The sequence below is a fragment of the Thalassophryne amazonica genome, chromosome 1 (assembly GCF_902500255.1).
Source record: "Thalassophryne amazonica chromosome 1, fThaAma1.1, whole genome shotgun sequence".
Taxonomy (NCBI): Eukaryota; Metazoa; Chordata; class Actinopteri; order Batrachoidiformes; family Batrachoididae; genus Thalassophryne; species Thalassophryne amazonica.
The window spans coordinates 95,502,144-95,515,126 of record NC_047103.1 but is presented as its reverse complement, the minus strand read 5'-3'; the positions used below and the strand labels follow the sequence as shown (position 1 = coordinate 95,515,126).

Below are 12,983 nucleotides of genomic sequence, written 5' to 3'. Positions count from 1 at the left end.
AGACCTCGAGCTGTGAAGCATCTCGAGGCAGCTTTGTTGTGATTTGGCACTATATAAATGAAATAAATTATAAATTATAATTGTTACAGGAAAAGTAAAGGAAAATGATTGAACAGATTAGTTTCTGTTCATATACTTCATATATAGTACATATAGTACATATGTGAATTTGACGTGCTGATGTCCATTGGCTGATTTTTTTTTTTTTTCAACATAAGTGGGTGTGAACATGGAACAGTGGTTAACTGTGAAAATCAAACTATTAAAGTGTGAGTTATGAGTTCAATGGTACGAATATTTCATGAGGTGAAAGCTGGAACATACCATTCATTCACGTGTGCGCGTCCATGTGCATGTACAAGTGCATGCAGGAGCACACGAGCACATGTGCGTGTGTTTGTGTGTGAGTGCACGTGTGCAGAGTGCAGTGGTACCAAAGATATGGAACCAAATTTGCACTCTAAATGGAACCAAACTGCACTCTAAATGCAATGCCACACAAATGGGACAAATTAATCCATGTCATGTGACACACAAAGCACCAATCAAATGACAAGGATCCACTCAGCCATTATATAACATAAATTAACCCCATGTGGTGGTCTGTGGAAGGTTTATCACATGTAAACATACTTCCACTTGACATCTGTCTAGAGAATGAAGGGCTTTCAAGCGTGTAAAAATTGGTGTATGTAGCATGTATAACTGTCACCAACCATTGTTCCCTTCGTTCCAGGTAATCCTTGTTGTCCTGGTAACCCCTGCTCTCCCTGGAAAGATGTTTAAAGCATAGAAAACAATCAAGTGGTGGACTGACTTCATTCTGTGAGCAGTACTGAAATAAAGTGACTTTCAGGTCAGGTTTTACCTGAGGTCCCTTTGAGCCTGCTGTACCAGGATGTCCCCGGTCACCCTGTGGATCACAGTGTACAGAATTATCAGATGTTCCAAGTCACCGAAAGTGAATAAACAAATACAAATACATTCCAAACTTGTAATGTATTTTTCATTCAAATTATAATCACAACTTGTAAGCTGTCCTTTAGACAAAGTGTCTTACAATGTTGCATATTTCCCTCAAGTGGGTTTTGCCTGGTAACAGTTTTATATGAGCCAACATAAAGGACACATGCAAACAAACTGCCCACCCCCACTGGCCACAAGTGCTGTGTTTATGTTCCAGGGTTGTTGTCATTGCTGCAGCTTCAATTAAACTAATGTACTAACATCAGAGCTAACACTGTCCTTGAGTAGCTTAGTCCCAAATCTATCTATCTCTCTATCTATCTATTGTTCTACAGGTGTGTGAAAATTCACCTATGAAAGTACTTTGGTGAAAACATGATGTACCCCTAATTATATTTATGGGTTCTTGCAAGCTGGTAGTGGTCATCTGAAAAAATTAATCTGACGACTCATTCTGCAGTGTCTGTTAAGAAAAAACTCTACAGTGTTCAGCATTTGGGTCAGATACTTAATCCACTGGCTTGAATAATTTGTTACCATAAGTGAACCATATCGTGGTCCCCATGGAACCAGATGGGTTCCCACGTTTGTGAGGGGACCACAGTGCGGTTGTTTGGTCTGCACCAGAATTTGAAGCCATGTTTCCACCACACCAAAAGAACTGAGCTTTGTGAAAATGGTGACTGTGGTCAGATCAAAATGAGCCAAAACGGTGCAGGTTACTCAAAGTTAAATGTTATGTAATGAGACTGAAAAATGAAAGCATTGTTGATAAGATACATTTTAGTTTGTTAAATAGAACAAAACCTATGCAATTTTTTTGATTAAATCTTGCATCAAATAAAAATATGACATGAAAACAGTCTTTCATATGTAACTCCATTTTTATATAAATAGGCAGTAAGCCTGGGATCATGCGATGTATGTACAGAACCACCTTGGGCACTGGCTACAAACTACCTAGCCAAAAATCTAGGTCCCATCCAAAAAAAATCCCCAACCATCTATCTGCATCAGGCAGGTATGTGCCCTTGATATGTGAGTGCCCCCTTTGCCATTTCCAGCTGTGGCGATTGGTACTGAGGCACCTGTATAGGGGATCAACCTCAGGAAAGTGTTCCACATTCGGAGTTTTCATGTATCCCATAATCTCTTGCGCGCCAGAGAGTCGCTGCAGTCAAAACAACATAGAGAATCCACACGATGACACTTGTAAATGAATATTATAGTACAAAAATGTAATTACCTCTGCCAAGGAGGTTATGTTTTCGGTTGAGTTTGTTTGTTTGTCTGTCTGTCTGTCTGTTTGTCAGCAGGATAACTCAAAAAGTTTTGAACGGATTTTGATGAAATTTTGTGGAGTGGTTGGAAATGACAAGAGGAACAAGTGATTAAATTTTAGTGGTGATCCGGATCACGATCTGGATCCAGAGATTTTTTAAAGGATTCTTCACCATTGCGGGATAGGGGGAATTTTGACATTCTAGTTTCTAACTCCACAAAAACAAGGCAGAAAGGCTTGAAAAAAATTAGGGTGTAACATAGTCAAATGTTCTATCAAACAACAAAGTTTGGTGATGATCGGATCCGGAATCCGGATCTGGTGATTCAGAATATGCAAAAATATAAGGAAAATAGAAAATGTGTCAGTGTGAGGTGACAAATGAAGCTAGAGATGCACAACTAACACCAAATTGTAGCTGAATCTGTACTGACATGTACTGTCTGACATTTTCACCATAAACAAATACATTTCTGATTGCCGAATCCAGGAACCTATTGAAAGCCTGGATTGTAGTCTTATGTCATAACAGTCGCAAACCCAGACACTCCAACTCATGATATGGCATCTAATTAAATTGTACTGATATTCCAAAATTCATAAGCACCGCTGAAACAGCACTATTTCCCCTTTTGTGCATATAAATAATTAATTATGATTTATTTTAGTTCCACTCAAAAATGATGACTCCTTTGATGGTGATTGCACACTAATACATGCTGCTCATCCTGCAGTTTACTTAATGAGATTTAAGTGAGGTTATTTAGTGTGTTGAGTCATGAATTTATAACCAGTGACAAATCTCAGGGCACTGTGACAAATAATGTAAAATAATAATCAATCAATGGCAAAAATGTACCAACAACCAAGATATCCTTACATTTAGAGATGTTTTATTTATTTTTCTTTTACATTTACTTACAACACTGAGTTTTCCAAACTGGAAACTCTAAACACAAAAGCTGGTGTTTACAGCCAGTAAACGCCAGTTTTTGGAGGTCAAAGGTAACAAATTGCCTTCAGTGATCACAGCCATCATATTCCTGAAGACTTCTGACACACAAACTCAATAAACCAACAAACCTGGATTTCTGGGGAAAATGGCTCCATGTTACAGTTTGGCTTATTGGACAGTGACAACTGTTTTTTAAAATGTTGTCTCTGGAGTTGAAATTAAAAAATCGAGATGTGCTTGCAGTGCAGAATTTCAAGGGGTTTAACAAAAATATCACTTTAACCATTTAGGAATTAGGATTAGGGTAAAGATTATTTTTGCAACCTCTTATCAGAAAAAGTTGGAACAGTATGGAGAATGCAATTAAAAACAAAACAGTGATTCTTACACTTGTTGGAAATAACATAATAATTATTATTTTTATCCTGGTGTTGCCGACTGAACAAGTCCCCCCTAAAAATCAGTCCCCCCTGCTTTCATTGTGCATGTGTCATTTCAGAGTGTCAGCAGCAATTCAGTGATTATCACCTCGTTTCTGCTTCAAACTGCACTCCAGGCATCATCTGTCTCAGCGACCGATATCTGAAGCTTTGGTACAACAATCATTTCCACATAAATTCAGCATTATTTTATAATTAAAGACGGGGGAGCGATCAGAGCACGACAGCAGCACGTCTGAGTCTGACTCTCTGAGTCTGACTCTCTACACCCAAACCAATCAAAGGGAATAATGTGATTATTAACCATCAGATGACAAAATAACACCTCTTAAATCATTCTAAAGTCAGTTTTAAGCAGAAACAAGGCTGTTTTAAGCAGAAATGAAGCGATAATCTGTGAATCACTGCTGACACTCCGAAATGATGCATATGCAGTGAAGGCAAGGGGGAACTGATTTTTTAGGGAGGACCATTTGGTCTGCAACACCAGCATCCAGCTGTGTGTTCTGATCAGGGAAGAAAATGTGCGTGTCCAATCATCACTACCTCATATTTCAAGCAAGCATCACAGGAGAGTGATGATGATTGGAGCCTGTCTGCCAAATGTAAACTTATATGCTGCTGTTGCCTCGACATGAGTTGGCAGACTGAAATATAATTCAACGATTCAAGGAATCTGGAGGAATTTCAGTGCATACAAATGGCAAGGCTGCAAGGCTAATCTGATCACCCATGGCTCAGTGTGTTCATGATGAAACAAATCGGGAAAATGCCATTCTGATACGGTTCCTCATCACCAAGAATAACACATGATGTCTGCTGGCTGTGGTGAAGGCCTGCAGGAATAACTACTTTAACAGAAAGGGAGAGTACAACGAATTATTGACCAATTAAACTCAATGCATTGAAGTCATAAAAATGTTCGGAGGTGGACTTTCATTACCATATACAATGTATTCAAGGTTTATTTTTCTCTTTTAGAAGCACATGAGAAATGCATAACTCCAAGCAAAAGACAAACTGAGGGCAAACTCCCCAGGATGTTACGATACACACAGCTGATGCTGTTGCTGGTGGACAGAGTGTGAGGAGCGCGGCTAAGGACTTTACCTTAGTTGCCACAATCTGACTGTGGGCATTACTGTGTATTTGGGACATTTACGTTTGTGATTTGAAACTGATGTATTGTGACTTGAAACTGTGGGAGCTGAACTGCATTGACTTTTCTTACCACAGTTGACAATCTTGACTTTTCTGTTTGTTTATAAGATTATTACTATAACCATGAGCACAAGGTAATCATTTCATTCAGTGTTGTAATTACAACATTAAATATTTTATCAGGCAAAACAATGGTTTTGAATTTCAGTTATCTCTGTTGAGGGTTAATGATCAACTTACATCTGTGTGACACAACTTTTCTCTCAGGGAGGGTCAACTTACCCCCCAGGCGAGGCAAGTTGAGCCATTTGACATTCATTTTTTCAAAGGTCATGGTGACTTTCATTTTGGGGACAGAAAGCTAGAATTAGCTGGAATGTTTTCCAAGGATCAAATTTGAAGATAAGATATTCATGTCTGCAAAATCACTCAGCCCTTCAGATCAACAATGGGCTCAACTTGCCCCGCTTTCCCCTACGTGAAGACATGTCACTCTGTGGTCAGTGAGCAATTTTGAAGATGTGGGATTGTGTTATTGTTTTTAAAACATCAAGCTGACATTCATTAACTGAGCTCTTGGCAGGAAATAAAATTGCATTTTAATTTAAATTTTTTAAATTAATGAACATATAACTAGATGTAAAGATGTGTGTTTGCAAAAATGGCATCCAGACTGCTTTATATGCATCCTGATTTATAGAGCAGTTACATGTACAATGGTACTATTTACAAGAATACAAAGTGCATTTTTTATTTTTTTATTTTTTGTCCTCCTCTACATGTAAACAACAGCTTGATGAGAAAGGAGCAGCTCGGCACGCGATGCCATCTGCTAATATGGGTTTCCACAAGCAGTAATGCAACACAGTGTGTGTCTGTGACCACAGAAATTTACAGTTTGCACATTTGCATATTAGTACCAGGGGTTAGAAAATAGAAAAGTGTCTAACAAGCTGTGTGTGTGTGTGTGTGTGTGTGTGTGTGTGTGTGTGTGTGTGTGTGTGTGTGTGTGTGTGTGTGTGTGTGTGTGTGTGTGTGTGTGTGTGTGTGTGTGTGTGTGTGTGTGTGTGTGTGTGTGTGTGTGTGGTTTTGGGATGTGCTGATGACTTTTCCAGCCTAATACCATACAAACCTGTTTAATAGATGTGTGAATGAGTCTGTTGAAATGAACAGTTCTGCTCTTTAAACAGGCAAAATTAATTACACTCACCGACGTTTTTGTGTGAATAAATTCATATATTTCAGGCTGCAAATGATTAATCAGTCACAAAGCAAAAGTGGAAAGTTTGCAAAGCAAAGTCAGAACACCACTGATGCTACTGTGCATCCATGATTAGTGTTGGGAGGAACATGTTATGAAAGTAATGGTGCGTTTACACATATGCAGGACGCGTTCTGAATGTCATATTTGCATCATTCTTGGCACATTCCTGACATTCTTAATGTGACTTAATGCATCTGAATAGGTTTCTTAATAGTACGTGATGGTGCATGATATTCATGATTTTCATGGAGCATGTTTTTGGCTGTCAAAAAATATTCCACGAATGTCACGCACCACCCTCATTTCGCCTCATGTCGTGGAGGTCGCAACTGAGCGTGTTGATCCGTCTTGATGAGTGGTGATGCTTAACAGAGCCTGACAGTGTTCTTCTCTGACATGCGCACAATTAAACCCTGCTGCACTGCATTCAGTTTCATTGCTGCAGTATGCTGAAGAAGGACAGTGACGCCAAGTAGGCTAAAATTCTTGTTCCAGTGCTCCTCAGCACACTTCTGCAGGTGTTCCACCTGCTGCATGTGCCTGATGTTTGGGAAAACGAGTGAGATGGGAGCTGTGTGGAGCCACACATCTGGCTCTCAGTCTCCTCCTCCTCTCTGCGCCACTCCATGGTGCAGAGCCCAACTAAGCATGTAGTCACAAAGTTCTTCTGGTGTGGATTTTGAGGAGCAAACTGGAGCGATCTGAATTGTTCAGCAGCTGACGGATGAATATGGGTGTGTGTGCGGAGACACTTCACCTCATTCACAACGTGACAGAACTTACGATAGCGTATTACAGCGCGGAACATTATTCTTGACCGTGCGTAATGGTTCCTGATAATGCTCCACCAACACGTTACATTAATCATAACGCGTGGTAACAGGTTACAGCCATTCCTGAGGACACCTGATGCCTCTGACTCAAATCATCACATTTGTGATTAGCGGCCAAGAATGTATATTTCGTGGCATTCGTGAATTGTTGTCGTTATGTGTAAACACAGCATAATCAGCATCATGATACGCCACAACAGTGAGGTGGGCTGGATTATCTCAGCAAAGGAGAAGTGCTCACTAACACAGATTTAGACAGACTTGTGAAGAATATTTGAGAGAAAAAACATCTTTGAATTCATCTCATGAAAAATGAGAGTAAAGACAAAAGTGTTGCGTTTATATTTGCTGTTCAGTGTAATTTAAAAAACAACGCAGTGAGGGTATCAAGTGAAGTCAGTTTTCTTGTCTAGCTGTCTCATTGTGTGGCTCTTCTCATAGGATGCTTGTCTGTGCTCACTGTGCTAGTTTTGATATGTTACACATAGTGCTGGGGAAAAAAACTTATCTCTTATTGCGATGACACAGAGAGATTTATTGCACACTGTTTCTGTTTTCTCTCCTCTGACTGTGGCAAATTAAAAACCACAACACAATGCTTTGTATAGAATTACTGGGCAGCTGTGAACAATGACAGCTGCCTGGTCTGTCACAGCACACTTTGTTTGTGAAGAGTGGAAAGTACTGTCCAATGTGCACACAGACTGAAAGATCTGATCCAAAATCTGCATATGGGCTCAGACATGGCTTTCTACAATGCTAGTACAGACACATAATATTCACCACTCGGTGGAGAGGGGAGTGTTATGAAGCTCTGTTAAAGTCTCGATGTAAGATTTAGAATGGCCCCGCCCAATGTGTGTTTACAAGTGGCAATGTGTATGAGCTCCCAAGTTTATGTGCTCATTGCTTTTTGCTTCAATTCGTTATGAGTCCATTAAAAGCTATTTTTGTATGAGACACAGAGAATGTTGACTCGACACAAATGATCTCTTGTAAGCAGTTACTGCAGCACCGACCTCTTATGCTGTAATAACTTTCACTAATGCACTGATTTACTCAGTCCAGCAGCAATTTCTTTTTTGGGGATGTATATGCAAATATTCAGTAAATTAACTATAGTCCTTGTACTGCATTGCTACTGCAGTGCAGTGCTTCACTTTCAATATCACAAGTTGACAAATAACACAGTATACACTGTAAAATTTGTTCATGTAGCTCAACTTACTGGGGCGCCTGGAGGTCCACCAGCACCAGCTGGCCCAGGATCACCCTTTTCTCCCTGGAGAGGAAAGGAAAGAACAATGAATAACTGTAATTATATGTGACTGAGCTAAGAGTTAACATATTTAAAAGCACAGAAAATGACAATATTTTCTGAAAGCACCACTTATGAAACATACAAAAAAAGTAAAACCGGAATGAAAGAATAGATACAAGGTGTGGTTGGGGTTATATCAAAACTTATCAGTACTAAATGCCAGATTCATGCATACATAGAAGCACACGGGAAACAAAGCTCGCTCCTTTTTCCAGCCATTTTGTGTTTATTGACATTGTCATCAGCAGAGTGAAAAGTAGCCATTCAAAGCGTTCAGGTCAGGTCTGAGAGCATGTGTTTGTGCTATACACCACGGCATCAACCACACTATGGAACTGCCTTGAATCCTGATGGCAACCAGCCAGGCAGCAAATCCCCATCTCTCAGAAGTAATCATCTATCTTCCAGATGAAACATGGGCATCCCCATGGCCTCATCCAGCCACTGGGGTGCTCAACACTGAGGTACCTGTAGGGATGGGTATTAAGATTTTATCAATATTGATACCATTATCCATTCTGCTTATCAATCCGATTCTTTATCGATTCCCTTATCAATCCCTCCTGTGTATTTTCTGTGTACAAAAAGTAGGCTTTACAGGTTTTCTATGTCAACAACATTTTAATGAGTCTTAAAGTAAATAAGTATGAAATTAGTTGCTGGATGCTTAATCTCTGGGACAGGTTCATCCAAGAGTCAGCAAGACCTTATTTAGGACATTGTTTTGGTGATTAGGGTTGTCCTCGTGTAATAAATATTCCAGAGAAAAGCAAGTGCTTCTCACAGAGTTTAGAAGAATAGGCCCAAAAGAAGTTCCTGCTGGAAGTATTTTAGACCTAGGATCAGCAGGTTAGGTGAATTGGAAACTTTATAATTGTCCAGGTGTCCCTTGTAAAAGAGATCTTGATCTCAATGGGACTAACCTGGTTAAATAAAGATTAAATTAAGGTGGGAGGGGGAACTGTTGGCTTTTTAAATACTTGAAAGACACTGGACTCAAGAGGATTTAGTACTGCTATAACGGACTGATGCTGAAGGTGGAAGCAATGCAACAATTAGGATGGTGGTTACCGTTAAACACCATAGATGAAGAGAGAGTGTGTTTGGTTTCTATCACAGGAGCGCAGTTTGAGATTGGAGTGCATTCCGCCACTCACAAAATGCCTCAAAAAAAAAAAAAAAACACAAAAAAATGTATGAAATTACTTAAAGTTACTCATATTTGTTGTCAGTCTGGGTAAATTGTTGGACTCGGAGCCACTGATTGTGCAACTAATCTTTGTTTCCTCAGTGGAGCATGTGCGGGACAAAAACAAATGTGTTTTCGTTATGGCGAGTGGTCGGAGCTATCTGCGACCACCAGCTGGCTCTGGCATAATGTGAACTGAAGAACCGATAAAGGAATCATTAAGCAAAAAGGCTGTTGATGTCGGTGGGTTGAATCATTTATCGACTCTTAACAGAAACTGGCTTTCAATACCCATCCCGAGGTACCTGGATGCTGGATTATGCACAGAGAAGTGTACCACATGACCAACATGCACTGCTTTTGCACATGTGGACCCATTTCAAGTCAAATTTTAGTATATGTTAGTCTTCAGCTTTGACAGTATGGAGAAAAAAAAACCCTATAGTTCAGTTTTGTTTAAGCCTTCAGTAGAATTAGAAGTGACCAGATCCAACCAGCACATATTCAAAGCATCCAGCACAGTATGTTGGAAGTGAAGACACAACTGAATTAGTGTTCCTTTGTGTCCATTTTCTTTTGAAGTGTCTTGCCACATTACACATATAAAACCGCAAGAGCAGCAGACCTCATAATTACACAGCCAAGACGCCCACCGCAGACCAATAAACGCCAACATGACATAAATCTCAGGATGTTTAGAACAAGAGAAAATAGACAAGTGCACTGTAACTGTCTGACTGTCCTTTTATGCATGGCGAATAAACTGCTGCTTCAGCCTTCCACACATTGTTAAACAGTGAAGTGACGTCTCAAGTCAACTACAGTAGGACAAATTCTGGTTGGAGATCTAATAGAAGCATCAATAAAAGGTAGTTAAGAAGAAAATACAAAAATGCACAGTAAGGTCTTTGTTTGACCAGAAGCTTTTATGATCGAGAATCAAACTACATGTGTTTTTGGATCTTACCACAGGGATGTTTGCTGCAGGCCACAATACACTCAGAGGAACAATTTGGTTTTATCAGTCAGGCACTGGGCTGGCTGCATATTGTGCTGTTGCACCCAAAAGTGACAACACGCAGGAATTAATACAAGCTTTACAGGAGCTATAACTCAAGGCCCCAACATTACAGAGACCGCAGACAGACGAGAGATGGAAATCCAAGGCCCGGCTACGTCTGCAGCCCAGGAAAGTGAAACCGGCTAATTAAGGCATCAACTTAAGGAGAATGTGGTGCAGATGTGGGTGGTGCAGTGTTACTTCAGCACGAGAAAGCTCAACATGTTACATTACTGCCTCATACAATTACATCTCCTGTGTGTCCTAATATGCTCATATCAGTGTGCCAATGTCACTGTTGAATGAATGAATGAATGAATGAATGAATTTATTTATTTGGCACACAGATCAACAATAACAAAAAATCATAAAAAGAACAACTTAACAGTGCACCCATATGGCCGAAAGCAAAGCCTAAGATGATGTTCGATGATGCTATATGAGTACCTTTACCTTGGCTTACACGTTTAAAAAGCATTTTTCTTCAATTTTGTATCTTTGCACACATTATCAATTACAATATCTACTGCATTTCAGAATGCAGACACTGTGGGCAGTGATCATGTGTGTCACAGCAGAAAGCATACAAACAGCAGAAAGTACAGCTTTGTGGAACATGAACGTGAACAAGAAGAAAATATTTCAGTAACGAGGTGGAGGTGTACCAGCAATCACAGATTTAGATGACAGTGAACAACGCAGAATGAACTGCATCAATTACGTACAAAACGTCACACAGCTCGCATTCTTTCACTGTCTCAACACCTGTCAATGCATTTTCAAATGTTGTCAAGCAAATTATTTCATAAGAAGAAGTAAGTTTTTCTAAATATGAATTTCAGCTGTGCTTTTCTTTTCATCCCTCCCTTCACTACGTCCACATCCACAGGTGGTGATACCAGTCTAAAATTCACTATGAAATTTTCACTGACATCATCACAGAATATTCAAATTATATGTTTCAAAAAGGCTCTACTGGTTCTCTGGATATTAATATGCATATTAGTATGTGCTCAGGGTACATGTGCTTGCATTTTCTGTACAAAATTGCATACATTTTATTGAGCCAATTAAGTATATTGCTGCTCTTTTAATATCTGTCATGAAATGTGTTACATTTTCATGATGCGGTCAACCTTTGATCACTGTTTTTAACCCTAACCATATTCATGATACATCACAAAATATTTTTGTGACACCATCACAAACAGGTACTCAATTTCATGACTGTACCATCACAAACTTCCTGTGAGATTGGGTTGTAAACAGTGCATTAGTTTTCAGAATGCAAGATTTTGTTGTGTTTCAAAGGAGAACAATGAGAAGTCTGCAGGCCATGGGCTTTCTTTAATCATGATCCTTTCTGTGGAGATGTCTGCATCATGAGATAAGACAATACATTGACTCTTCTGTTAATGAAAACATTAAAGAGATATTAAATTGGTGATAAAAAAAAGGTCATTCTTATCACTTTTAACTCTGTTGTCTTTCCTTCTATCCACACTGTTACCAAGCAGACCTGTTCTCTGCACTGTTGTGGAATTTTCGTGATGATGTCAGCAGAGAAATGAGACCAATGAGCAAGGATCACCAGTGACTCAGATAAGTATGATGCAGAGAGAGATTTAATTGCAGTTGAAGTCCATAACAGATGCACCCAAAGGAGAACCCAACAGATAGTAGTCTGTGTTGGACTGACATCCCCTCCCGGGAATACTTAGACTCTCATTTGCTTGAAGCACTGGCACCAAATGGTCTCAGGGCCTATATACAGTAGTACTTCTTCCCTGTATACAGGGCTGCGAAAATAAATTAATTAATAAATAAAAACAACCCTCTTACAAATAAAGACTGCAGCAAATACATTTATGGGTGATTAATACCAACCTCTAATGATGCCACTTACCACAGGAAGCACAACAGTGCATGCTGCCATTGTAAATAACATAACCTCTGTGTGTATACAGAATGGGGGTTACTGTGATGTGCCTCATTAATCTCATTATGATCATTTACATGTGTTAAACAGGGCTTAATGTGCCACCATTATCACCATGATTAATCACATCAGTAAACACGTTAATGACTCGTGGCGCTATTTCTGTCATATACTGTAATGTTCAAGTTATTTCATTGTGTCTTCAAAAAGCTTAATTTAAAAATCTTTTTATAATGAGGTCCTATATTTTGCATATATGTTTTCATTTAAACTGAGCACTCTTCTTTGGTACTTTCCCACTGCAGTTTAAAATTCTTCTGCAAAGACAAATAAAACTTGAATGTTAAAGCTTCTAATTTCTGAAGGCTCTGAAGACTCAGTGTAATCTATATTGTGGTGTACTTGAGGTATAGAACTGATGTTGTGGGGTTTCACAGCCTGAAGAATTATGAAGCTGTATCTAATAATGTGCACATGATGTTATGAGGTCTGTAAAATTGTTTTCCTGTATGCAAGCAGTTTAAAATAGTCTTAAGAGAATCTCACAGATCGCCGTTTTAAATCAAATGACAC

General features: G+C 39.3%; 1 protein-coding gene across 1 annotated transcript in view; it reads right to left on the bottom strand.

Annotated features, from left to right (window-relative positions):
* LOC117512720 (collagen alpha-1(XXI) chain-like) overlaps nt 1-12,983 on the bottom strand; it is a 292,990-nt gene that overhangs the window by 114,352 nt on the left and 165,655 nt on the right. The window contains exons 19-21 of the mRNA XM_034172906.1: nt 8,130-8,183; nt 869-913; nt 717-770 (exon numbers count right to left, since the gene is read on the bottom strand). Coding sequence (XP_034028797.1) covers nt 717-770; nt 869-913; nt 8,130-8,183 — 153 coding nt within the window. The remainder of the gene's footprint in view (nt 1-716; nt 771-868; nt 914-8,129; nt 8,184-12,983) is intronic.